A 27,736-nucleotide genomic window follows, 5' to 3' on the forward strand; every position below is an offset into this window, starting at 1 on the left:
TGCACCAAAAACCAGACATTTGCAGCTAGAATAGTCATTTACCACATTAGCAATGTATAGAGTGTATTTCTGATTAGTTTAAAAGTGATCTTCATTGAAAAGAACAGTGCTTTTCTTTCAAAAATAAGGAAATTTCAAAGTGACCCCAAACTTTTGAACGGTAGTGTAAGTAAATAAAAACCTAAAGTTTCTGAAAATAAAAAAACATTACCAAATACAAACAGTTTATGTTTGTCAAAGCTGCAGATGCTACATTTTCCAACAGAAAATTAAAATCATCCAACTTGACAGCCATAGCAATGCAGCAGTTGTTCCGGACACCATCATCCGAAGCCTAGTAACATGTACAAACAATTTTTAAACACCAATCAGGGAACAATTTAATTTGTGTTTAATTAGTCTCTGGATAGCACACACTCAAGAGACACAAGCAACTTTACAATTTTTCTTTTGTTGGTGTGAACCCAAGGGCCATGTGTGCGCTCCTGTAAGTCATTGTTCGAGAAATCCATCCAAAAATTGTGAGAGGAGTTGATGTCAGAAGGCAAGCACACCTTCATGAAATTGTGAAAGTACAAGGTTGTTAAATCAAGGGCCACAACTCTGGTAAAAATGGGACAAAATAACTATGCATACTACTGTCATATAACAATGCCTTTTGCCACGTTTCATGAAATTCCTCCAAAAAATTGTGAGGAGTTGATTTCAGAAGGAAAAACACACACTCATGAAATTGTCAAATTATTTTGTAAATCAAGGGCTGTAACTCTGCTAAAATGTGACGCAATTTAATGAAATTACAATATGTGTATTACTAACATATAACAAAGAATCCTACCAACTTTCGTGAAATTCCTCCAAAAATTGTGAGAGGAGTTGATTTCAGAAGGTGAGCACCCTTCCTGGGACGGACGGACTGACAGACAGACAGACATCACCACAACTTTGGGCCTTTTGGCCAGCAGGGGATAATGATGCTAAAAAGGACAAGAAGATATCTCTTCACTGTTTATCTGGCCAGAATCGTCCAACTATTCGCAAGAAATGGGTTCATGCCATCAGAAGACCTCAAAACAATCCGCCTGCGGTGCCCTATTTATGCTCTGAACATTCTGAAATCATCCTTGTGGCAGCGGGGGCGTGGTCAAGCGCCGGTCTGTGACAGGAGGGTGGAGCCAGGGAAGGTGAGTGGCAGAATCGCTACACCTGACGGCAATTAACCTGTGTTTTGTGTGTGTTTTCCCAGTAAACCGCTCCCTATTTAAGGAGGCTGAGAGAGAGCAGAAGGAGCGCAACCCGGGATCGGATGCAGAGTGTATTTGTGTGTGTGTGTGTGTGTGTGTGTTTTGGCTTACGCTGCTTAGACTGAAAAGTTTGGGAAAATAAATAAGCCGTCTCTGCATCTAAACGTTGTCCTGCCGTCCTCTGTGCTCCACCCACACATTATCTGCGCTACAATCCTGTTTTGATGAATTGGAGGAATTAAAAGCAAGATTAATGGGGGCTTCCAGAATAAAGTCAAGTTTATTTTAAGTTTTATTTTATTATAGGTCAAGAAAGATAAAAGACGATGCCGTGCCAACAATATTTGCCCACCGCTTAGCTTCAAAAGTCCACCAATGCAGTGCTCAGTGGCCACAGAGACAACACTGGGAGGTTAGTTTTGACTTTGTTCTACCATGGTTCTTTGCAGTATGTTACTGGTGTCTTGCCTGGCGAATTGTAATCGGTATTCCGATGCGTTGTAGGCTCTTCAGCGTATACTGGAAGAAAATACGGGTAACAAAGAAAACACTGACGTTAAAGAGCAATGTCAGATCAAGAGACAGAGCATTTGATTGAGCTTCAGGTACGGTCAACTACACTCCAGATAAGAGAATTACTCGGAACATTTTGCATCAGGGTTTTTTCTAGAAAAATTTACTATGAGGGCGCTCACCATGGCGAGGGAGCGAAGCGACGGGGGGGGGGATGGTGCCGGTTGTCCGTCCCCCCCCTGCCGTGCGAAGCCTTTGAAAAATTGAGGCTACAATGGGACATTCTGAGGCTGAGAGGGAAATTGTAACAAATTGTCTGTCAACATTGAAAAAGAAAGAAGTAATCTTCTTTTGCCCCGGACAGTCTTTGGCTTTCTTCCATTTCGTGCCGCGGGATGACATCTTTAAATGCCCAAGTGTCAACAAAAACAACTCGTGAACTACTTCTGTCAAAAGCTCCCGCGCCGGTGGGTGAAAGGTCATTCAGTCTCAAGAAATCTCGCTCTACAAGTCAGCTGACCTTGTATGCAACCCATGTCAAATCTCGTGAGAGCAGCCGCGACAAGTAAACAACATGGCGCCTCAGTCTGGAAAACGCCAATTCGGATTGTTTTTGCACCGTCTGGCGGTGTATCTACTATGATTGGAATATTTTTGGAGTAATTATAACGTATTTGATGATCAGACACAGTCACATGGTGTTGCTGGGATGTTTTCACGGAGAAAAAAATAATTGAGAAAGACTGCATGTTGTGCAGTAGCATATGTGACTTGGGGTTCAATCGGCATTTCGGTAAGGGGGCGCACGCTGAGAGTAAGAGGGCGCAGCGCCCCTGTTCCCCGATTTAGACGAAAGCCTGTTGCATGAAACTCACTCATTTTAAATATCCAAAATTTTATTTCATGGTAGTTTCATTTATGTGCTAGGAACGTGAATTGACCAGAAAGAAGGATATTGCTGTGCAATCAGATGAACCAGTCAGTCAGTGTTGAAATCCAAGAGACCGCTGTCTTCGAAGACAAGTTTATGCAGTGTTCTTTGTTGGGAGATGAAAGCATCTCACTTGAGGACTCGTTCGAACTCTAGTAGCAAAACCACATTGTAAGCAGAGGATATAAACAGCTGAGTTGCTCCAAGCTTCCACTAAGCCATGTCATCGCATACGTCACTTCCGTGGGAGGCCCATCTGGCATTTTAATAAAAATTAATTTTTCTAGAACACTATTTGGTCTCCGAAAATGAATGTTTGACTGTTAATCTACAAATACTTTTACTTAACGCAAGTTTAAAGAGCAAATCCACTGGAGGATCCCTTTAAGGTTCATGGGGCAGAACCCATTCCAACAGAAACCTATTCCAACCACTGATGTTAATCACATGGATGTTTTCTGGGCTTTATAGCTTTTTAATTTCAGTAAGGGACAGTGGAAAAATACTGTATTTTATAGACACGACTAACTGAACACACACACACACACACACACACACACACACACGCATATCAAAGAGCATTAACATTGATGGAAACATTTCCTCAATACTTACTAGTTTAAGTGCATATATCCAATGACCTTCACTTTATAACTCTCGTCTCATTCCCTAACTACCCCACTCCACACTACTGAAATTACAACTCACAATGATGGCCTAATGTCTAATATAACCAATGAAACTAACAAAGTTCACACAAACAGAGGGAAAAAAAAAACAAACACCACCACTTGATAAAGTTTTGGCCAGATTCATTTTCTTCAGTTTTGAACCAAGAAAACGATCACAAACATGCTGGGCACTACATGTCTGTCCCATAATCTTTGTCTTTTCCATCATTTTTGTTTATTTTGAAAACAAGGATTATAAAACCTGCTTTCTTGCATTGCTTATTGACTATACAAAAGCAGTCAGACATGGAATTAAAATGTCCAACACATACACTCACCAGCCACTTTAATAGGAACCCCCATCCACCTGCTGTTTTATGCAGTTATCGAATCAGCCAGTCCCTTGACAGCAGCACAATGCATAAAATCACAAGTCAAGAGCTTCCGTTAATGTTCACTTCAAGCATCCGAATGGCAAAAATTGTGATCTCGGACTTTCACTGTGGCGTGGGTGTTGGTTTGAATATTTCAGAAACGGCTGATCTCCTGGGGTTTTCACACACAGCACTCTCTAGAGGTTACACAGAATGGTGCAAAAAAAAAAATTGAGTGAGCGACAGTTCTGTGGGTGGAAACGCCTTGTTGATGAGAGGTCAGAGGAAAATGGACAGATCGATTTGATCTCCCAGGAAGGATACAGCAACTCATAGCAACCATGGTGAGCAGAAAAGCATCTCAGCATACAACAGAAGACAACCACATTGGGTTCCACTCTTACCAGCTAAGAACAGAAATCTTAGAATCAACAAGTTCCTATTAAAGTGGCCACTGAGTGTGCATCACCACCACAACCGTTTCCATCATCTTGGACTTGGACTTCATCATCCTCAAATTTACTCCACAACATAAAAAAAAAAGTGTTCATATTTACCCACTAGTGTGTATGTACAGGCAAAACAGATGCATTTTCCCAGATTTACCAGGTTTGTGTGGACAAGGCCTAAAAAACAAATGATAACCTCAATGAAATGCTGACTGTCTTTAAATGTCTTTCATTTTATCATTTAAAAAAAAAAAAAACTGGTCAGTCATATGTGGACCCCAAAAGCTGATAACATTGACATTCAACTAATCTTCTGCCATTAATTTTCATATCAAGGCCCCAAGTACATCATGTTTTGAGGTGTGGTTACTCAGTGAACAAAGAGCATTAAAAGACATTGTACATTACATACTTAAGTGTATGCATCATTCAGTCATCCTCAGTAAGCACTTTATTCTGCTCAGGGCAATGGCAAATCTTGGAGCTTAACCCCTTTGGACACAAGGAAAAAATGCTATGGAACTTCATGTGTACAATTGTACACGTCATGTCTGAAGGGGTTATACTGGGGACGTGAGGCAGAAATACACCCTGGACGTAACCCCAGTCCATCCCAGGGTACCGCGCACACATTTAAACCCAAGGTCAATCCACCTACCAGCACGTTTGTAGGAGGTGGGTGGAAACCCAGCTGGTCATGGAAAAAACATGCCAAACTCTACCTGGACCCATACACTTGAGCTCAGGGTTGAACCGACAACCATGAAGCTGGGATGTAGCAATGCGACTCACTGCACCACTGTGATAAACGTTAGATATAAATGGCATTTTAAATGCATTTTCAATCAGGTGGATTATGCATGGACTGTGGACAGATCTCATTTTTCCTCTGCATGGAGTCAGCTACCGTAGGTAGGTAGGTGTACATGTGGAACATCAGCCCAACATAGTCCTATTCCTAATAATGTGTCTAAATAAAACTAAAAAGGGGCCAGACATTTCAAGCAAGTTCCACCAAAGTTGCTTACGGTTAGGGAAACCGTTTTGAAATGAAAAAGTGCACCATGTAGTCCATTCCCAATGAAAGACACAAAAAGGAGTGGGCGTGGCTTGGGATAAGCATGGCAGGAAACACCTCTCTTGCTGACACCGTATCCTTGGGGGGTAGTTCTTTCCCAGAAGACAACTTCCTGTCTGAGGTCCAGTCATGCTTTAAAAAAAAAAAAAAAAAAAAAAAACACCACAATGCTAATCTGAGTATCTGGCCAACATCTGCACAGTAACCGTGTGAACTCTCCGTGAGCCTGTGATGATGCTACATTCTGTGAACCATCACAGGCGTGTCTGTGATGTGCTGGAAGACAAACAGTGTTGTGTACCTTGACATCGCACTCATTCACAGCATAAAACGTGTCCGTGAATTGGATCAGAAAACCTTTCCATTTCCAGCCTGTCGAATCAGCACATCCCGAGCTGCAGTGCAAGACAGACCGTGGAGGCAGTTTTACCTTTAGCGTGGACTAGAACAGATACAGACATGTACATTATCTCACAACACAAACCGCAGCAAGTCTGGATTTTGAACATTTCCATCCCTGCCAAACGAATGTGTTCAATTATATAAGCCATCCACCAAATCAAACCAACACTGTGTCCCTAGCCACACAGTGAGGCAGCTGAAGCAGAAGCGTTTACACCCATTTTGGCTTTTCATTCAAGGTTATCTGATCAACAGATACAAAGGTATAAATGGTTTGACGCTCTTACTGCAGACAGAGTAGAGTAAAGAAACAGAAGAACCCTTTATTCGTCACATGCACACTTCAAGCACAGTGAAATTCATCCTCTGCATTTAACCCATCTGAAGCAGTGAACACACGCACACACTCAGAGCAGTGGGCAGCCACACCAGAGCGCAGTCAGGGGTCAGGTACCTTGCTCAAGAACAAGGGCACCTCAGCCCAAGGCCGCCCCACGTCAACCTAGCTGCATGTCTTTGGATTGTGGGGGAAACCGGAGCACCCAGACACGGGGAGAACATGCAAACTCCACACAGAAAGGCCCTCGCTGGCCGCTGGGTTCGAACCCGGAACCTTCTTGCTGTGAGGCAACCGTGCCGCCTTTCACAATCTCAGTCATGACAAATGGTGTGTATGTGTGTAAGCTTGAATTATGATGGGTCATTGTTGTAGGGATGACCTCATTTCCTGTGTTTCAGTGTATTTACCTGTGTAGTGCATTTTAAAATTAAGAAACCTTCACCAAGGCGGCACGGTGGTGTAGTGGTTAGCGCTGTCGCCTCACAGCAAGAAGGTCCGGGTTTGAGCCCGGTGGCCGGCGAGGGCCTTTCTGTGCGGAGTTTGCATGGTGTCCGTGTGGGTTTCCTCCGGGTGCTCCGGTTTCCCCCACAGTCCAAAGACACGCAGGTTAGGTTAACTGGTGACTCTAAATTGACCGTAGGTGTGAATGGTTGTCTGTGTCTATGTGTCAGCCCTGTGACGGCCTGGCGACTTGTCCAGGGTGTACCCCGCCTTTCGCCCGTAGTCAGCTGGGATAGGCTCCAGCTTGCCTGCGACCCTGTAGAAGGATAAAGCGGCTAGAGATAATGAGATGAGAACCCTTCAGCAGCCTGTTGAGCAGGAGAAGAATGAAGTGATGATGGAGGCATGAGGGTGCGGGTGGGACTCTCACACTGCTGCACACTTCAGGCTGAAACATGAAGGCTGACTAAAAATATAGCAACCTGTGGTGATGCAGAAATGGACAGGCCAGTAAAAGTGCACCCGATTTCTCTCTCTCTCTCTCACACACACACACACACACACATCACGGCTCACATGGCTGCAGGCCAACTGTGATGATCAGACTGAACTACTGCACTCACACATGAGTGTGTGTGTGTGTGTGTGTGTGTGCGCGGAACAGGGTGGAAGTTGCATCACTTAGTTAGTTAGTTGGTTAGTTTTGGTTAGTAAGCCAGACAGAGGTGTGTTTGATCGGTCCGGTTGTGAGCAGCTCTCAGTGTTGCTGTGTTTCCCAGAAGGCGTGTATTTACCTTGCGTTTCCTGGTTTCGGCCGAGCCGCTCCACACAAAGCACTGGTAAATGACACGCAGGTTCTGTTTCCAGTTCTCCACTTTAAAGCTGTTCACGTGGGAGCAGCCGGCCGGACCCATGACAGTGTAATCACATCCGAACCGCGGCGTAGAATCAGCGATGGGAATCGCGTTCCGCCGAGCAAAACGGACACAAATTGATTTTTATCCCCCAATTGTTCCGTTTTGTTCGGCTATGCAGGCACCGCTCAAGATGCGTGCCTTACACATACGGCAGTTCTTCACGAGATTTAATCCTTACTCCTGAAATAGAGCTCGTATCCGTGTGCCGACGCCGAAGTCACACCGTGATGTTAATCGCGCGGCCACTTTAATGTTGTATTTTCCAAGTCGGATGTTTTAATGGACGGCAATGGAATTCAAGTGAACACCGTGGGCGACGCAAACCTCACGGCACCGCTGCCTGATTGGTCGATGGCTCATCCTGTACAGCTTCTATTGGTTGGTGGTTGTGCCATTTGTGTTCCAAGCCCCGCCTTTGGTCAAGAAAGTTGTGAGCTGATTGGCCACTCTGGCCGCTCGTCAATGCACGATATTTTTTTTCTGCCGGAAGCTTCACTATTAAGTTTGTGTAGAGCGGCAGGACGGACCGCGGTGTCTGTTACTGTTCCAGCTCCGACTACAACACAAGTGTTTTAGTATCAAAAATAGTACAGTGAAGTGTACAAGGAGAAACTTTTATTTCATGTTTACACAAATCAAGCCCAGTTCCTTCACAATTACACAGTAATACTCATGTCTGCTGTTGACTTTTTCCGTGTTGGCTACGTCATTTCCGACACTGCTCCCTTTACCAGCATGGACCTGTAGGTGTATGAAGCTAGAATTGAAGTAAATTTTGAATGTCATATTTACTTTCCATGCCAATTGTGAAACTAAAACCTTCATAAAGCTCAAAGATACACTACCGTTCAAAAGTTCGGGGTCACTTTGAAATTTCCTTATTTTTGAAAGAAAAGCACTGTTCTTTTCAATGAAGATCGCTTTAAACTAATCAGAAATCCACTCTATACATTGCTAATGTGGTAAATGACTATTCTAGCTGCAAATGTCTGGTTTTTGGTGCAATATCTCCATAGGTGTATAGAGGCCCATTTCCAGCAACTCTCACTCCAGTGTTCTAATGGTACAATGTGTTTGCTCATTGCCTCAGAAGGCTAATGGATGATTAGAAAACCCTTGTACAGTCATGTTAGCACAGCTGAAAACAGTTTAGCTCTTTAGAGAAGCTATAAAACTGACCTTCCTTTGAGCAGATTGAGTTTCTGGAGCATCACATTTGTGGGGTAGATTAAATGCTCAAAATGGCCAGAAAAATCTCATATCTCATTATCTCTAGCCGCTTTATCCTGTTCTACAGGGTCGCAGGCAAGCTGGAGCCTATCCCAGCTGACTACGGGCGAAAGGCGGGGTACACCCTGGACAAGTCGCCAGGTCATCACAGGGCTGACACATAGACACAGACAACCATTCACACTTACGGTCAATTTAGAGTCACCAGTTAACCTAACCTGCATGTCTTTGGACTGTGGGGGAAACCGGCGCACCCGGAGGAAACCCACGCGGACACGGGGAGGACATGCAAACTCCACACAGAAAGGCCCTCGCCGGCCACGGGGCTCGAACCCAGACCTTCTTGCTGTGAGGCGACAGCGCTAACCACTACACCACCATGCCGCCGGCCAGAAAAATGTCTTGACTATATTTTCTATTCATTTTACAACTTATGGTGGTAAATAAAAGTGTGACTTTTCATGGAAAGCACAAAATTATCTGGGTGACCCCAAACTTTTGAATGGTAGTGTATATTAAAAATGTAATTAAAATATATTGAAACGACTGATTTTTAGAAAAAAGCTGCAGCTGCTGTCCAAAACTTTTAGGGCCACATTATTTTAGCCATAACAGACTGCTGCTGCATCTGTCACTTAATTTGTTTAATTTACATACACTATTCCTCTGGGCTGCACGGTGGTGTAGTGGTTCGCACTGTCACCTCACAGCAAGAAGGTTCTGGGTTCGAGCCCAGTGGTCAACGGGTGGGCCTTTCTATGTGGAATTTGCACGTTCAACCTGTGTCTGTGTGGGTTTTTTCTGGGTGCTCCAGTTTCCCCCACACAGTCCAAAGACGTGCAGGTTATACAACCCCGATTCCAAAAAAGTTGGGACAAAGTACAAATTGTAAATAAAAACGGAATGCAATGATGTGGAAGTTTCAAAATTCCATATTTTATTCAGAATAGAACATAGATGACATATTAAATGTTTAAACTGAGAAAATGTATCATTTAAAGAGAAAAATTAGGTGATTTTAAATTTCATAACAACACATCTCAAAAAAGTTGGGAAAAGGCCATGTTTCCCACTGTGAGACATCCCCTTTTCTCTTTACAACAGTCTGTAAACGTCTGGGGACTGAGGAGACAAGTTGCTCAAGTTTAGGGATAGGAATGTTAACCCATTCTTGTCTAATGTAGGATTCGAGTTGCTCAACTGTCTTAGGTCTTTTTTGTCGTATCTTCCGTTTTATGATGCGCCAAATGTTTTCTATGGGTGAAAGATCTGGACTGCAGGCTGGCCAGTTCAGTACCCGGACCCTTCTTCTATGCAGCCATGATGCTGTAATTGATGCAGTATGTGGTTTGGCATTGTCATGTTGGAAAATGCAAGGTCTTCCCTGAAAGAGACGTCGTCTGGATGGGAGCATATGTTGCTCTAGAACCTGGATATACCTTTCAGCATTGATGGTGTCTTTCCAGATGTGTAAGCTGCCCATGCCACTGGAATGGGTTCTGCCCCATGCCACGCACTAATGCAACCCCATACTATCAGAGATGCAGGCTTCTGAACTGAGCGCTGATAACAACTCGGGTCGTCCTTCTCCTCTTTAGTCCGAATGACACGGCGTCCCTGATTTCCATAAAGAACTTCAAATTTTGATTCGTCTGACCACAGAACAGTTTTCCACTTTGCCACAGTCCGTTTTAAATGAGCCTTGGCCCAGAGAAGACGTCTGCGCTTCTGGATCATGTTTAGATACGGCTTCTTCTTTGAACTATAGAGTTATAGCTGGCAACGGCGGATGGCACGGTGAATTGTGTTCACAGATAATGTTCTCTGGAAATATTCCTGAGCCCATTTTGTGATTTCCAATACAGAAGCATGCCTGTATGTGATGCAGTGCCGTCTAAGGGCCCGAAGATCACAGGCACCCAGTATGGTTTTCCGGCCTTGACCCTTACGCACAGAGATTCTTCCAGATTCTCTGAATCTTTTGATGATATTATGCACTGTAGATGATGATATGTTCAAACTCTTTGCAATTTTACACTGTCGAACTCCTTTCTGATATTGCTCCACTATTTGTCGGCGCAGAATTAGGGGGATTGGTGATCCTCTTCCCATCTTTACTTCTGAGAGTCACTGCCACTCCAAGATGCTCTTTTTATACCCAGTCATGTTAATGACCTATTGCCAATTGACCTAATGAGTTGCAATTTGGTCCTCCAGCTGTTCCTTTTTTGTACCTTTAACTTTTCCAGCCTCTTATTGCCCCTGTCCCAACTTTTTTGAGATGTGTTGCTGTCATGAAATTTCAAATGAGCCAATATTTGGCATGAAATTTCAAAATGTCTCACTTTCGACATTTGATATGTTGTCTATGTTCTATTGTGAATACAATATCAGTTTTTGAGATTTGTAAATTATTGCATTCCGTTTTTATTTACAATTTGTACTTTGTCCCAACTTTTTTGGAATCGGGGTTGTATTAAATGGTGGCTCCAAATTGTCCATAGGTGTGTGCGAATGGTTGAAAGGAGAAAAACTATGATCCAGTATAAGGGAATGGGAAACCACTACTGTAATCCTTCCCTAGAAACTTTGATGGCTGAAGCCATCAGAGTGAACCTACCATTAGGCAGAACACTAAAGATGTCCTGGTGAAAAAGCACATTCTGAGGACGTTCAGCCATAGTGAGAGTGGGAAGCATAGCAGGACTGGTTCACCTGCTATACTGCGTGTGTGCGCGCACACACACAGTTACACAACAGAGAGAATGCTTTATGGAAAATAATTCAGATCTCCTGCATGTGTCTCTTAGAAGACGACACATGCAGCTTTTCCACACACTGACTTATGATACGACAGATACAAAAACAATAATAGCAGAAGTTTTTACATTTAAAAAAATAAGCAAAACTTTTTTTTTTCAGTAAATAAGTTAAAATGTGTATTAAAATGAAAACACAGACAAGCTTCTTGAACAAAGTTGTCCAGTAATTTTATTGTTTCGGTCATAAATGTAGCTGTGGTTTTGCACTTCATCATTGATAAATAAAACACTGACAAAACAGGGTTGGTGTGTATGGGAGCACTGTGAAAGAAAAAAAAAACTAATTATATTTGCAGACATTTTAGGTTTTCCTCTGATATAGTCCATACTCAATAGGCTGATATTCTTCCTGATGATGGTTCTTCAACATTACAGGAGTCAGGGAATGCTGCTGCAGTGGCCTCAGGAGTAAGATGATGTCTTGCTGCCAACATCGTCTTCTTGTGTTCCCATACTCTAAAAGGCCAGAAAACAAAAAGGCTTTTAATCCAAGCAGAATTCTGAAATACTGAAAGTATCTGTACTGACTAGTGAAAACAAGTAGTATTTCCATGACAGCAAAACAGACTAATATGGATTCACCAGGTTTCATGAATTCTACAGTAATTGTGTACCTTTTGTACAAATTGGGGATTGACTGTGATCTCCTGATCCATGGCCTTTAGTTTCTCATCTAATTCTATACACTTCAGCATCTGGGAGAGATGAGCAGAGAGAGAATATGAAAGAAAGATCAACACAACCTAAAAGCAGACAGAGTGTGTATCAGCACGCTGAGCAATTTATGTGGTTTGATTTCATATACAGTGCCTTGAAAAAGTATTCATACCCCTTGAACTTTTTCACATTTTTTCCACCTTACAACCACAAACTTAAAAGTTTTTTATTGAGATTTTATGTGATAGACCAACACAGAGTAGCACGTAATTGTGAAGTGAAATGAAAATGACCTTCAAAATTTTAAACAAATACAAATCTGAAAAATGTGGTGTGCATTAGTATTCAGCCCACCTGCGTCAATACTTTGTAGAGCCACCTTTTGTTGCAATTACAGCTGCAAGTCTTTTGTGGTATGTGTCTACCAGCTTTGCACATCTACACACTGAAATTTTTGCCCATTCTTCTTTGCAAAATAGCTCAAGCTCAGCCAGATTGGATGGACAGCATCTGTGAACAGCAATTTTCACGTCTTGCCACAGATGCTCAATGGGATTTAGGTCTGGACTTTGACTGGGCCATTCTAACACATGAATATTCTTTGATCTAAACCATTCCATTGTAGCTCTGGCTGTATGTTTAGGGTCATTGTCTTGCTGGAAGGTGAATCTCCTTCCCAGTCTCAAGTCTATGGTGGGCAGAGGAATGCATGGCTCAGGTGGGGTTTACATTAGACCGTATCAGCGGATCATCAGATTAACGTTTTTAAAACGATTAGTGTGCACACAGCAACGCCAATACATGATTCGGGTGCACATAGCAACGCCAATACATGGATACGCTCGGCTCCGCAGGCATCCTGCGCTCCAAATCACTCTGCCCTGAACAGCGAGTGCCCTCTGGAGGGTGCGCACTCCGACCCGCGCACGAGCAGTGATTTGGGACTGAGCCGCTGTGTGTGTGATCTCAGTGCATGTCGGGCATGTGCGTCACTTACCACTTGCAAGTGGAAGGATGGCAAGCCTAAAGACAATCATAACTACACAATGGGCAGTATTTGCATCAGTATTTGCAGTATTTTCATACTTTTATACTCTTTAATGAAAGGTGATACAAGGCGGAAGTCCGCGCCGTTTTTCAGCAGTCGCGTCACATGACCAACGCCAGCGAATCAGGAAGGTGGATGTCACAGTGACGTTGTCCAATGACGACGCCAGCTAGAGCTCAGCACAGCGTATCCGTGTATTCTCAATGTTTACACAGCACCGGACCAGACACGATCTGGATTGAATACGTGGACCCTGGCGGATTCCCGTTTCCCGGCGTTTTAATGTAAACGGACAGTGCATCCGCGAAGAAAACGAGACAGATACGGTCTAATGTAAACTTGGCCTCAGTGTGTCATGCAAGCTGGCGAATAATGGATATAACTGCAGGAACAGTTTGGGGTTTTTTTTCTTTTAAAAACAGGCAGGCAAAGACGTCAAAAAACGTAAGACAAAGGCAGGGTCATGAAACAGGCAATGGTCAAACGAGGCACAAACAGAATGGCAGAGGCAGAATCGAAATACACAAAAAGTTAAAACCAGAAAGGTAATACACCGGTACAAGGCTTTGAAAATGTGAGACACTAGGTACAGCGCATCTACTTCACCAATTCTGTGTGTTTAGAGAGTCCTTATAAGCATGTGCTGTAATTGTGCTCTAATTCAGAGCAGGTGCACAGTAACTGCGCACTCCGTGCTCCAACAAGCATGAATGTGATAGTGATATTTTTTTTAAGACTGATTCATTGTCACGAAAGGTGAGGGACACAAACTCAGTTTGAGATATGCAAAAGTTCGTAGTAAGAAAGAGTTCATTACAGCGGGGTTTCAGTGTAATTCAGACATGAAGGAAGCAACTGAAGAACAACCATTTTAGATATTTAACCTTGCTTCAGTCAAGTCCAAAATCTAAAATCAGTTCATCTGCTGGTTATAATGATAATTCCATATAAATCTTGCAAACATTCAACCACTTGTTCTCATGCAAACAAGAATCTCCAATGGACAATCTGAAAACATTCCATCAGTGGCAGAGACGATCAGTATTTTGGCATTGTTGCAGTAGAACCTAAACTGGTGAAAAATGTGGACATTAATATTAGAGAAGTAGAGCAAGTAACATACAGCTCTGGAAAAAAATTAAGAGACCACTTCAAGTTTATCAAATCAGCATCTCAAATGTATGCCAGCCATTTCATTCCAGTGTCTAACACAAGCACACCTCATTTTACTTAATGAGGTGATTAGGTGATCACCTGAATCAAATCTTAGTTAATGAGGAAAAGTATAAAAAACACTGCTGTGGTTATCACTATCCTCTTGCAATAGGACCAGTCTGGATGGCAAGAACACTGCTAATCGTACCTTAAATTTAATTGGAATATAAAATCGCTATTCATGCCAAAAGAGTTAAAAAGAAAAGTTTTGAGTAAGAAAAAGAAGGGTTCAGTTCTGGCTTTACTGGCAGAGGGATACAGTGTGTGTCAGGTTGCTTCCGTCCTCAAAATTTCAAAGACAGCAGTTCATAAGGTCAAGCAGCAGACGTTGGGGACAAAGTTACAGATTGGAAGAGGGTGAAAACAACTCTCCACTGACCAGGATGATCATCAACTCCTTCGAATGTCACTCAACAACTGTAGGATGACATTAAATGACCTACAAAGAGAATAGCAAATGGCAGCTGGGGTTAAGTGCATGGCAATGATTGTTCAAAACAGGCTCCTCTGGGCAGGAGTGAAGTCATGCAAAGCTAGAAAAAAAGCCCTTCAATCAAGGAGAAGCACAGAAAAGCCAGCCTGAGGTTTGCTAAAGACCATAAGGATTGGAACGTAGAGGACTGGACTAAGGTCATCTTCTCTGACAGGTCCAATTTTCAGCTTTTCCCATCACCTGGTTGTCTAATGGTTAGACAGAGACCTGGAGAGGCCTACAAGCCACGGTGTCTTGCACCCATTGTGAAATTAAGTGTAGGAATGGTGATGATCTGGGGGTGCTTCAGCAAGGCTGGAACGGGGCAGATTTTTGTTTCTAAAGGACACGTGAATCAAGCCATGTACAAGGTTATTGTGGAATAAAACTTGCTTCCTTCTGCTCTGACAATGTTCCCCAACTCTGAGGATTGAGTTTTCCAACAGGGTAATGCTCCATACCACACAGCCAGGTCAATCAAGGTATGGATAGAGGACCACAAGATCAAGACCATGTCATGGCCAGCACAAGCTCCAGACCTGAACCCCAATGAAAACCTCTGAAATGTGATCCAGAGGAAGATGGAGGTCACAAGCCATCAAACAAAGCTGAGCTGATTGAATTTTTGTGCCAGGAGTAGCATAAAGTCACCCAAGAGCAACATGAAAGACTGGTGGAGAGCATGCCAAGACATATGAAAGCTGCGATTAAATGTCAGGGTTATTAACTCAGCCCAAGTTCAAAAATTAGTACTGTGTTGCTTAAAACTGAATATGATCTTGATTCCTATGCATTACTCAAAGTCTGAAAACACTTCATCATTTTGTTATTTTGACCAGTTGTCATTTTCTGCAATTAAATGCTCCAAGTGACAATATTTTTATGTGGAATTTGGGGGAAATGTTGTCAGTAGTTTATGGAATAAAATAAAGATGTTCATGTTCCTCAAATGCATACCTATAAATAATACAACCAGAGAAATTGATAATTTTGCAGTGCTCTCTTAATTTATTTTCCAGAGCTGTAACACGTCAAATAAGTCTAAAACTTTTTTTTTTCAAATCAGTTGCAGTTTTACAAATTTTTACAATTTTTAAAGCGTGCACTTGTTTAATCTTGAATAATCTGTGCCTTTTGATTAAATGATAATTATTACAAAACAGTTGAAATATCTAATTCTGCTGTGTCCACTGGAAACAACCATATACTCATAACAACCAATAGTATGAAGTGATTAGCCTTCATTTGTGTAACACTGCTGTTTCCTTCTCCAGCCTGGCAGTAGACTGTTCAAAGTTTTTCAGTATTATTACAAACCTCTTGGTCAATTTTGTGAAGCATTGCAGGGTTGTTGTATTTTTCAGGGTTGTCATGGAAACAGACCATGCCATCTTTCTGGTTGATGCTGGCATAAATCTCTCCATCTTCGATCTATGAGGACAGAAACAGTTCAGAAGAGAACGCCTACATAAGCCACTTTTCAACAATGTGGATGTAATTTAAAACACTTCATGAACATCTGGTCTCCCACGTCTTCATAATTATCAGGTGTATTCCTGCTTAAAATGCATTTTCATATTTTACAAATGATTACTGTTTTCTGAAGTAGCTCAAGATTAAAAAAAAAAAAAAAGAAGAAGTGCCAAACAGATGTAGTCAAAAGCTAAGAAACAACATTTAGTATGGTAATATACATTGTTGGGGAATACAGGGTATAGTAATCAGCAGAGTCTCTCCTCAACATCTGAGCACATGGCATTGAGGAGTAAGGATCTCGAAAGAGATCCTGACAGACCAGGGCAGTTATTTCATATCATACACACTTTATAAACTGCATATGGCTGAAGACTACTATTGCCATGATAACTTTAGGACTGCAGTTGTCATGAACAGTTTTGCACTCAAGTCTCCATCAATGAACAGCTAACTTCAACAAAACAGACTTCATGTTAAAACTATAATGAATTTCCTGGTTACTTATTTGCATTTTGTGATTATATAGGATATAGTTACAGAAGCAAGTTATTTATAAATCACGCTATCTATCATCACCCAGACGAGGATGGGTTCTCTTTTTGAGGCTGGTTCCTCTCAAGGTTTCTTCATGTTGCCCGAGGGAGTTTTTCCTTGCCACCATCACCACAGGCTTGCTCATGTCAGCTCATTAGCTCGTGCTTGAACATTTAATTTTCTGTAAAGCGGCTTTGCACCAACATTGGCTGTTAGAAGCGCTATACAAATAAACTTGACAAATCAGAGGATTGGTGAGCTGGTTGAACAGTTTAATCAAACCCTGAAAAATAAGTGGTTCGAACCAGTTATACAGTCAAGCCGGAAAGTCTGCACACCCCTTTCACCTTCTCCACGTTTTATTACGTTACAGACTTATTCTACAAAAGATTGAGTTCATTTTTTATCATAAAATAGCCCATAATAAAGTGAAAGCAGGTTTTTTAAAAAATACATTTGTGCTAATTTATTAAAAATCAAAATGTAAAATGTGTACACAAGTGTGCACACCCTTTGATATGACACCCAAAAGTGAGCTGAGGTGCATTTTGTTTCCACTGATACTGCTTGAGATGTTTCTACAACTTAATTGGAGTCCACCTGTGGTAAATTCAATTGATTGGACATGATTGGGGATTGCAAACACCTGCCTATATAAGGTCCCACAGTTGATAGTGCATGTCAGAGCAAACTTTGAGCCATGGGGTCAAAGGAATTATCTGCAGACCTCAGAAACAGGATTGTGTCAAGGCATAGATCTGGATAAGGATACAGAAAAACCGCTGCAGCTTTACAGGTCCCAAACAGCACAGTGGCCACCATCATTCATAAATGGAAGAAGTTTGGAACCACCAAGAATCTTCCTAGACCCGCATTACTGAGTGATCAGGGAAAACGGCCCTTGGCCAGGGAGGTGAGCAGGAACCCGAGGTTCACTCTGACAGAGCTTCAGCGTATCCTTGTGGAGATGGGAGAACCTATCAGAAGATCAACCATCCAGGCAGCACTCCATAAATCAGGCCTTTATGGTAGAGTGGCCAGACAGAAGCCACTCCTTAGTAAAAGGCACATGACAGCCTGCTTGGAGTTTGCCAAAAGGCACCTAGAGGACTCTCAAACCATGAGAAACAAGATTCTCTAGTCTGATTAAATCAAAATTGAACTTTTTGTCCTGAATACCAAGTGTCACATCTGGAGGAAACCAGGCACTGCTCATCACCTGGCTAATGCCATCCCTACAGTGAAGCATAGCAGTAGCAGCATCATGATGTGGGGATGTTTTTCAGCAGCAGGAACGGGGCAACTAGTCCTGATAGAGGGAAAGATTAATGCAGCTAAGTACATCAAGATCCTTGAAGAAAACCTGCTCCAGAGCACTCTGGACCTCAGACTGGGGGAAAGGTTAACCTTCAAACATGACAACGACCTGAAGCACACAGCCAAGAGAACAAAGGAGTGGCTTTGGAGAAAGTCTGTGAATGTCCTTGAGTGGCCAAGCCAGAGCCCAGAACTGAATCCAATTGAACATCTGTGGAAGGAGCTGAAAATGGCTGTGTACCAATGCTCCCCATCCAACCTGACGGAGCTTGTAAGGATATGCCAAGAGGAATGGGCAAAAATGTCTAGAAACAAATGTGCCAAGCTCGTAGTTTCTTTCCCAAGACGCCTTGAAGCTGTAACTGCTGCCAAAGGTACATCAACCAAGTATTAGGTTGGGTGGCTTTGTCACAGGGGTAAGTGACGTGTAGTGCTGTAGCTGAGTTGTAGTTGGCTGTTTCCAGTGTAAATCAACTCTGCCACATCCACTTTGCCACAACCACTGGCTAGCTCTCACCAGCGAACAGGAGCAGCTTTTGCATCAGTCTCCCCCTGCCCGTCAGAACCTCTCCTTACCTAAGACTCCTAACATGGCCTCCTCATGGCCAACCCGGTAACTTGGGACTCAAAACCCAAGGCTGACTATGTAGGGGATCTCGGAGCAACGAGCGGCCTCAGAGGTGCGGTAGGCATGACCCACCGGCGTGTGGACACGCTCTGCCACCCACCAATGCTCGTCCCAGCTATGGGTTAAATAGTCAAGGTAGATCACTACCTCGGGCATACAAGAGTGCAACTCTGTCCATCGGCAAGAGGGCACCTGTTGGATGTCACAGTAGCGGCCAGTGATCAGAAACAGGGAGTCCTGGGACCTGTGCAACTTGTCATCTCTGGTCAAAGACAGGGATGATGAAGGCAAAGGGCAGAGGTAGGATGCCAGTACACTGACTACCCTACAACGGCCACTGGACTACGAGAAGGACAACTCATATGACAAACCATACTGCAGGAGCTGTGCCTGTAGCTATTATAGCAACAGAAAGACCATGATGGCGGACAGAAGTAACACTAGGGTTAGAGTCCTTAATATAGCTCCCACCACAGACCAAGCTCCAACAGGATCTCATGACGACTTGTCCCCAAACCCACAAGGAAGGAACAAGTCTGACAGAGGTACCTGTACGGGGAGAAGACTTGTCAATTGCAGGAACATCACAATATCATCAACACTTAATGTCAGAACCATAAAAGAAGAAAGATGTAGAGAGGAGTTGGCAACCAACCTGAGCTTGTACGAAACTGATGTTCTGGGAATCCAGGAACACCGCATTGTGCATGAGGAAGCGGTCAGGTATGAAGACATCAATGGCGGCATACTTATAACAACATCCACAACTAGAAACCAGACTGGAGCTGCTGTTGGAGGAGTAGGGATTCTGCTCAGCTCTAAAGCAAGCAGTTCACTGGCAAAAGTTACACCAAACACAGAGCGGATACTTACAGCAAGCTTTCAAGGGAATCCAGCAACAACCATCATTGTCACCTACTGTCCAACCAACACGGCAGATGAAGACATAGTGAAAGCCCACTACGATGACCTGGCGAGGGCCATTGAATCCATTCCAGCTCACAACCTACTGCTGGTTGTAGGGGACTTCAATGCAAGAATAGGACCAGAGGATGCCAAATTCACATTCCATAAAGAAACAAATAGGAATGGTAAACAGCTGCTGGACCTGGCAAGTGAGAAGGATCTAGTCATTTCTAGTACCTACTTCTGCAAGAAAACAGGAAAGCTCTGGACCTTCATCAGCCCAGGAGGCATCAAGTATCAGCTAGACTATGTGCTAATACATAGAAAGTGGCACAACAGCATGCTGAACTTGGAGGCATACAACTCCTTTGCAAGTGTCGGCTCGGACCACAGAATCGTATCTGCCAGGGTGAGACTCAGCTTGCAGAGAAAGAAAACAGAGCCAAGAAAAAGACAGTACGACTGGAACTTGTTTAAGAGCAGAAGAGACATACAGGAGCTGTATACGATTGAAGTACACAACAGGAACTAGATAAATCTACTGCAGGCAGGTACGAGAGGTTCATCAAAGCCACTGAGGAGGCAGTAGAGAAGGTGGTCCCAATTAGGAAGAGGAGAAGAAAGACAAGGCACTCGGAGGATTCAAGAGTGACATGCTAGAGACGAGTTGAATAGGGCATATGAACGATACAAGGAGGACAATTGTAGAGAACAGATAAGAGTATAGTCAGGCCAAAAAGAAGTTGAAGGAAACCTACATAGCAGTCAAGGAAGAAGATCTCAGCAACAAGATCAGAGAGGTAGAGAAGGCTCATGTGAATTGCAAGCATGGACAGAGCTGGAAACTCAAACGACATCACTGACAGAAAGACAGTCAGGAAGGGTCAGCTGGAAGGAAGTATTGAGAACTGGTCCAATCACTTCAAAACTCTTCTTGGAAATCCCCCTAGCATTACAGAGGAGGATGAGAAAATTCCTACTGTGTTTGAGGATCTCGAGATAAAGGAGGGCCAATTCGATCAGGGGGAATACAGTGGTGCTTGAAAGTTTGTGAACCCTTTAGAATTTTCTATATTTCTGCATAAATGACGACCTAAAACATCATCAGATGTTCACACAAGTCCTAAAAGTAGATAAAAAGAACCCAGTTAAACAAATGAGACAAAAATATTATACTTGGTCATTTATTTATTGAGGAAAATGATCCAATATTACATATCTGTGAGTGGCAAAAGTATGTGAACCTCTAGGATTAGCAGTTAATTTGAAGGTGAAATTAGAGTCAGGTGTTTTCAATCAATGGGATGACAATCAGGTGTGAGTGGGCACCCTGTTTTATTTAAAGAACAGGGATCTATCAAAGTCTGATCTTCACAACACATGTTTGTGGAAGTGTATCATGGCACGAACAAAGGAGATTTCTGAGGACTTCAGAAAAAGCGTTGTTGATGCTCATCAGGCTGGAAAAGGTTACAAAACCATCTCTAAAGAGATTGGACTCCACCAATCCACAGTCAGACAGATTGTATACAAATGGAGGAAATTCAAGAGCATTGTTACCCTCCCCAGGAGTGGTCGACCAACAAAGATCACTTCAAGAGCAAGGCGTGTAATAGTCGGCGAGGTCACAAAGGACCCCAGGGTAACTTCTAAGCAACTGAAGGCCTCTCTCACATTGGCTAATGTTAATGTTCATGAGTCCACCATCAGGAGAACACTGAACAACAATGGTGTGCATGGCAAGGTTGCAAGGAGAAAGCCACTGCTCTCCAAAAAGAACATTGCTGCTCGTCTGCAGTTTGCTAAAGATCACGTGGACAAGCCAGAAGGCTATTGGAAAAATGTTTTGTGGACAGAGGAGACCAAAATAGAACTTTTTGGTTTAAATGAGAAGTGTTATGTTTGGAGAAAGAAAAATACTGCATTCCAACATAAGAACCTTATCCCATCTGTGAAACGTGGTGGTGGTAGTATCATGGTTTGGGCCTGTTTTGCTGCATCTGGGCCAGGACGGCTTGCCATTGTTGATGGAAGAATGAATTCTGAATTATACCAGCAAATTCTAAAGGAAAATGTCAGGACATCTGTCCATGAACTGAATCTCAAGAGAAGGTGGGTCATGCAGCAAAACAATGACCCTAAGCACACAATTCATTCTCCCAAAGAATGGTCAAAGAAGAATAAAGTTAATGTTTTGGAATGACCAAGTCAAAGTTCTGACCTTAATCCAATCAAAATGTTGTGGAAGGACTTGAAGCAAGCAGTTCATGTGAGGAAACCCACCAACATCCCAGAGTTGAAGCTGTTCTGTATGGAGGAATGGGCTAAAATTCCTCCAAGCCGGTGTGCAGGACCGATCAACAGTTACTGGAAATGTTTAGTTGCACAAGGGGGTCACACCAGATACTGAAAGCAAAGGTTCACATACTTTTGCCACTCACAGATATGTAATATTGGATCATTTTCCTCAATAAATAAATGACCAAGTATAATATTTTTGTCTCATTTGTTTAACTGGGTTCTCTTTATCTACTTTTAGGACTTGTGTGAAAATCTGATGATGTTTAGGTCATATTTATGCAGAAATATAGAAAATTCTAAAGGGTTCACAAACTTTCAGGTACCACTGTATGAGAAAGCAAAGAAATCCTTGGTTGAAGGAAAGGCTAGTGGGGAAGATGGGATACCACCAGAAGTTCTGAAGAGATGTGAAGGGTTAGACGAAATCATCCTAGACTTCTGCAACAGGGCACTGATGCCCCCTCATCAGTGCCCTGTTGAAGCCTGAGCAGTGGTCCCTGTTAAATAATATCATTCCTATACCCAAATCTGGTGATCTCAGACTGGGGAGCAACTACAAGAGCATCAGCCTGAGCTCACTAGGAGCCAAAATCTTCAACAGGATGCTGCTAAACAGAATAAGGCCAGCTGTGGAAGAACATCTGAGACACAACCACAATGGGTTCAGAGAAGGAAGATCGACTGCCAGACACATACTCGCTCTACGCAGACTGATCGAGGGCATAAAGAGTCACAACTTACCTGCCATAATCACCTTCACAGACTTTAAGAAGGCATTTGACACCATCCATAGGGGCAAGATGCTGAAGATCCTGAAGGCCTACGGCATCCCGGAGCTAATCGTTAGCGCCATAGGCAGGCTGTACGAGGGCACCAGGGCTAAAGTGATAACTCCAGATGGGGACACCAGGCCCTTCAAGACACAAGCAGGAGTGCTGCAAGGAGACACCTTGGCACCATACCCATTTGTGATAGTTTTGGACCATACGGTTGTAGTGGATATTGAAGTCCGATACAGACGAACAACACGCAAAAATACACACAAAAAACAAACATAAAAAACGTGCACAGGTAGGGAGAGCTTGTAGCCGCAGCCGTTGTAGTAGAATTGTATATAGTAGGGTTTTCCAGAAGAAAAGGTAGAAGTAGAAGGCGGAAATATGGCGTTTGACCGACAAAATGGCGTCTGTCACAATCTGGATCGACTGTGACGTCACATGCAAGATCTCCATACAGGACAATTTGCATCAGGCTCAAGAACAACCTCCCATATCAACTTTCAAATTACTCGTGAAGTGGCAAGGGCAGCAAGCTGGAGAAGTCGACTATGAAGTCAGGCGAACAGATAGAGGTAATGTACTTCAAATATGCTACCTCAATCTCCAAAAGCAATGGACAGAGGCGGTTCCTGTGGCTTTGGCAAGGGTGGGTGCCAAAAGGGAGGAGCTGGAACTGGAGGTAAACCTAAAAAGTGCAGCCCAATTTACCCCAGTGCCCTGCAGAGAAGACCTCTCACCATACCCAGAGAGCACAAGTTGCAAGGGGAATTTTATGATTTTTGCCTCTGCCCAGTCAGACAGACGTCATAGAACACCACACTGACACTCACGTGGTTCTACATAGCTGCTCCTACCAGTTAGTTGTAAAAACACACACACATTCATTTATTAAAAAAAAAAAAAGGTTTGGAAGGAACTCAAGGCTATGTCCTACATGGAAGGAGTACCATAGTGATTGGACCAACCTATGGTCTTGGTGCTGATGGGCCGGTCCATTTTTGCTTTGACTTTAGAAAAGTCAAAATGTGATGCATTGCCTCACACTGATGAACTGTTTGGTTAAGCATGACTTGCCTTTATTACCTCCACCAAGGAGGTTATGTTTTCGGTGCAGTTTGTTTGTCTGTCTGTCTGTCTGTCTGTCTGTCTCTAAACTAGACTGTGTAAAACCCACCAACTCATCAATTTCCATGAAACTTAGTGGAAGGGTATAGCATGGGCCAAGGAAGAAAATTTTTGCAGCCCGTCCGGAGCAGATCCACAAATTTTTCTTCACTTACGCTAATGTTGCAATATGGCAACTTGAGCCATGGGCAGATGCAGCCCCAAATTTAAAAGACAGCAGTGACCGTGGCCTGCCTGAGCCCCAAGACCTGAAAGGGTATGAGGCAGTTCTTGGGGCTGGCTGGCTAGTATCACAGGTTTGTACCTAATTTTTTGGACATCACCAGCACACTGACTGACCTCACTAAAAAGAGAGCACCAGATATGGGCCAGTAGACAAAGCCAAGAGAACAGACTTTTTGCCGAATTAAAGTGGCTTTGTGGCCCACTGTTGCACTCATGACTTCTCTCTCCCTTTTTTCTGCAGACTGACACATCGGACAGAAGGCTCGAAGACATTTTATGATAGGAAGCGAAAGGGCATACATCGGCTGAAAGTTCAGGCAATGGGGGTATGTGTCAGCAGGGGCATGGTCAAGTATCAGCTGCATATGGAGAGGAGGCGGGTTGAACCAGCAGGTAACATGTTATGGATTCTCACTTGTGTGTGATCGTGGCAAGTTTCCTTTTGTGTTATGTTTGTCTTTTCAGAAGAATGACTCAGAAAGAGACAGAGTTGAAACAGGACACAAAATGCAACACACTCGCCTTGAACATGAAGCTAGCCAGCTGCAAGTAACTTAGCACTTTGGTTTTGGTCTTATTATGTGTAGCATATGTGAATGGCATGTGCTAAAATGCTTGTGGGAACAGCAATAAGTGAAATACTGGAAGCACAAAGCTCAAGTTGAAAGTTACTTGTCATCCAAGTGTGTCAGCAGCATATGGTAAAATATAGTGTTTGGCAACGTGCAGCCTTGGGCCTTAGCAGCATACGACAATGCGCAGCATATGGTAATGTTACAACGTTGGGCAATGCAGCATACAAAGTGGTACATGCTTCACTGTCACAACTATTTTTGAAATATGTTGCAAGAATCAAAATTGGGGAAAAAGTTTATTTTTGTTTAAATAGATAGATAGATAGATAGATAGATAGATAGATAGATAGATAGATAGATAGATAGATAGATAGATAAAATTCACGAGGGCGGCACGGTGGTGTAGTGGTTAGCGCTGTCGCCTCACAGCAAGAAGGTCCGGGTTCGAGCCCCGTGGCCGGCGAGGGCCTTTCTGTGTGGAGTTTGCATGTTCTCCCCGTGTCCGCGTGGGTTTCCTCCGGGTGCTCCGGTTTCCCCCACAGTCCAAAGACATGCAGGTTAGGTTAACTGGTGACTCTAAATTGACCGTAGGTGTGAATGTGAGTGTGAATGGTTGTCTGTGTCTGTGTGTCAGCCCTGTGATGACCTGGCGACTTGTCCAGGGTGTACCCTGCCTTTCACCCGTAGTCAGCTGGGATAGGCTCCAGCTTGCCTGCGACCCTGTAGAACAGGATAAAGCGGCTAGAGATACTGAGATGAGAATGAGAAAATTCACAAGGTAAAACATCAAATAATGTGCTGCTGTGTTATTTTGAATGCAAGACAGGTTAAATGTTATTTGCAAATCATTTTCAGTTTGTATGGTATTATACAGTGTAATCTTAACATGTAGTGTTGAGGAACGCGGTATGTGGCAACATGCAGCATTGGGAAACGCGGTGTATGGTAATACGCAGTGTTGAGGAACATGGTGTACAGTAATACACAGTGATTAATTACCAACTGAAACACAGGATCTGCTACAAAAACAGCAATGGCTCATGTTTAGAAAAGCAGAATCATGGAACTACTGTACCTTTTTTCCCCCATATAAAAATCAGCTCTAATACAGTATGCTACAGTACAGCGCTCAGGTTAATCCCGTGAGATACTTTGCTGGGTCTGTATTCTGGACTGTGGCTAGCTGATGAGTCCTGGCACACGCATTTGTTTGTACACTATGCACACTGAAAATGAAAATACTGTCAACATCCAAAATTGTCAAGGACCAATTTAAAAGGTGTACACACAAAGGTGGGCATTTTGTTTAGTTTTTCTTGTTGTTGATTGCCTAGCTGGCTAACAGAGTGATGCGTGCTTAATAAATTTCCTGGTGACCCCCTGAATTATCAAAAAATGTCCAAGATTTTGATAAATAATTTGTTTTTTAAAATGATTGCTGTTTTCCAGTTAAGTAATGTTAACTTTATTTTGTGCAATAAAGTAGCAGCTGACATTCATCAGTTTAACAAAGTAGACTGTAGTTTATCTACTTCATCAAATGAGTAGTGAGACCGGAGATTAGTAATTTTAATCATGAGTATCCTGTAACTGCAAAGTATCCTCCCAAACAGTGATAGTACAGTGTCTTGCAAAAGTATTCATCCCCCTTGGTATTTGTCCTGTTTTGTGGCAAAAATGGATTTTTGGAGGGTTAGCACCATTTGATTTACACAACATGCCTACCACTTTAAACGTCCATTTTTTTTTTTATTGTGTCACAAACAATAATTAGGATGAAAAACAAATCATAGGTATAATAAATCACATTTCAACACAATTCTAAAACTGCTTTTTTTGCATTTATTTGCTGTTTTTGCATTTATCTGTTAATTTTTTAGAAGTACAATCATGACATACATACTACATGGATATTATTGTAGCTGAACTTGTGCTGAATACAAAAAAAGGTCATATGACTTTGAAAATACTGCTTCAATTTGTTGAAACTGACAAAAATCAGAGCATGCCAAAATCATCAGAGTGCCAGAAAATGCCCTCAGAACCCAGAGGGATAAAGCGGTAGGCATGTTGTATAAATCAAATGGTGCAAACCCCAAGGGGGAATGAATACTTTTGCAAGACACTGTATGTTTAGCACAGACCTGGCCTATTTGCACCAGCTCTGCAATTGCTCTGGATAAGGACATCAGATGATGCAAATGGAGACAAATCTTTGTTTATTTAATTTCTGGTATTTTCATTCCAGTGCTGTCATTTTGCTGGGAATACCAACAGCAGTGCTTGTTAAGTAAATGCAGGATGTCATGACAGTGATGGTATTGCTGACTCACCATATGCAGGACGTATTTCTCTGCCTCCTGAGGCCCTGAGAGCTGAACTCGACTTGCCATGTCTTGTAAAGACAACGTCAGGAACGTCTGCATCACAGGGAAAGGCAGCGTATCCAAATCAACCATTTATAAACATGACTGATTATAATGTAGATTTGAAACACTGCAGGTGTACAAGCATTTCTCTGGTGGCTTAGTAGGCTAATTGCTGACATTTATTTAGTTCCTTTCCCCATTTAACTCTTAACAAACTGACACTGTGCAGTAGGAGACCTTGGTTAGCCTCTGGATGTTCTTCTTGTACAGTGAAGAGAGGCACTGCTTGACCAGGCCCATATTATTGTCACGTGTAAATGTTTCGCTGTGCTTGTTGACGAGGCTGCGCAGCTCGGCGGGGTTGTTGGTGGAGTACACTTGAGCCAGCTCGTGGTAAACATTACTAAGGGGCTAGAGAAACAAACAAAACAAACAAAAAAAAGATATTAAATTACACATTAGGGGTTATTAAACATTCCCAGGTCCCTAGATTTAAAAAAAAAAAAAAGGAGAGAAAAGGAGGTGAGTTTGGATAATAAAATTAAAACAGAAAAAAAATCACACAGAACAACTGAAAGGTGTTCACTTTTCTCAAACTGTGTACATAAACACTCTTCCTGGCATGGCATAACTGCTGAGCTCATAAAGTCTAGGTGTGACTGCACCACTTCATAATCAGAACAGTACTGAAGAACAG

At 42.8% G+C, this 27,736-nt stretch overlaps 2 protein-coding genes across 2 annotated transcripts in view; both read right to left on the bottom strand.

The window, feature by feature from the left end:
• The window catches only part of usp22 (ubiquitin specific peptidase 22), an 87,157-nt gene extending 79,474 nt beyond the window's left edge, over positions 1 to 7,683 (bottom strand). Inside the window, exon 1 of the mRNA XM_060939475.1 lies at positions 7,238 to 7,683. Coding sequence (XP_060795458.1) covers positions 7,238 to 7,357 — 120 coding nt within the window. The 5' untranslated portion in view covers positions 7,358 to 7,683. The remainder of the gene's footprint in view (positions 1 to 7,237) is intronic.
• A 3,872-nt stretch (positions 7,684 to 11,555) lies between these two features.
• The window catches only part of cops3 (COP9 signalosome subunit 3), a 29,928-nt gene continuing 13,747 nt past the window's right edge, over positions 11,556 to 27,736 (bottom strand). Inside the window, exons 8-12 of the mRNA XM_060939476.1 lie at positions 27,277 to 27,450; positions 27,004 to 27,090; positions 16,122 to 16,235; positions 12,027 to 12,107; positions 11,556 to 11,868 (exon numbers count right to left, since the gene is read on the bottom strand). Of these exons, the coding sequence (XP_060795459.1) occupies positions 11,815 to 11,868; positions 12,027 to 12,107; positions 16,122 to 16,235; positions 27,004 to 27,090; positions 27,277 to 27,450 (510 nt within the window). The 3' untranslated portion in view covers positions 11,556 to 11,814. The remainder of the gene's footprint in view (positions 11,869 to 12,026; positions 12,108 to 16,121; positions 16,236 to 27,003; positions 27,091 to 27,276; positions 27,451 to 27,736) is intronic.

Source organism: Neoarius graeffei, chromosome 14 (assembly GCF_027579695.1).
Source record: "Neoarius graeffei isolate fNeoGra1 chromosome 14, fNeoGra1.pri, whole genome shotgun sequence".
Taxonomy (NCBI): domain Eukaryota; kingdom Metazoa; phylum Chordata; class Actinopteri; order Siluriformes; family Ariidae; genus Neoarius; species Neoarius graeffei.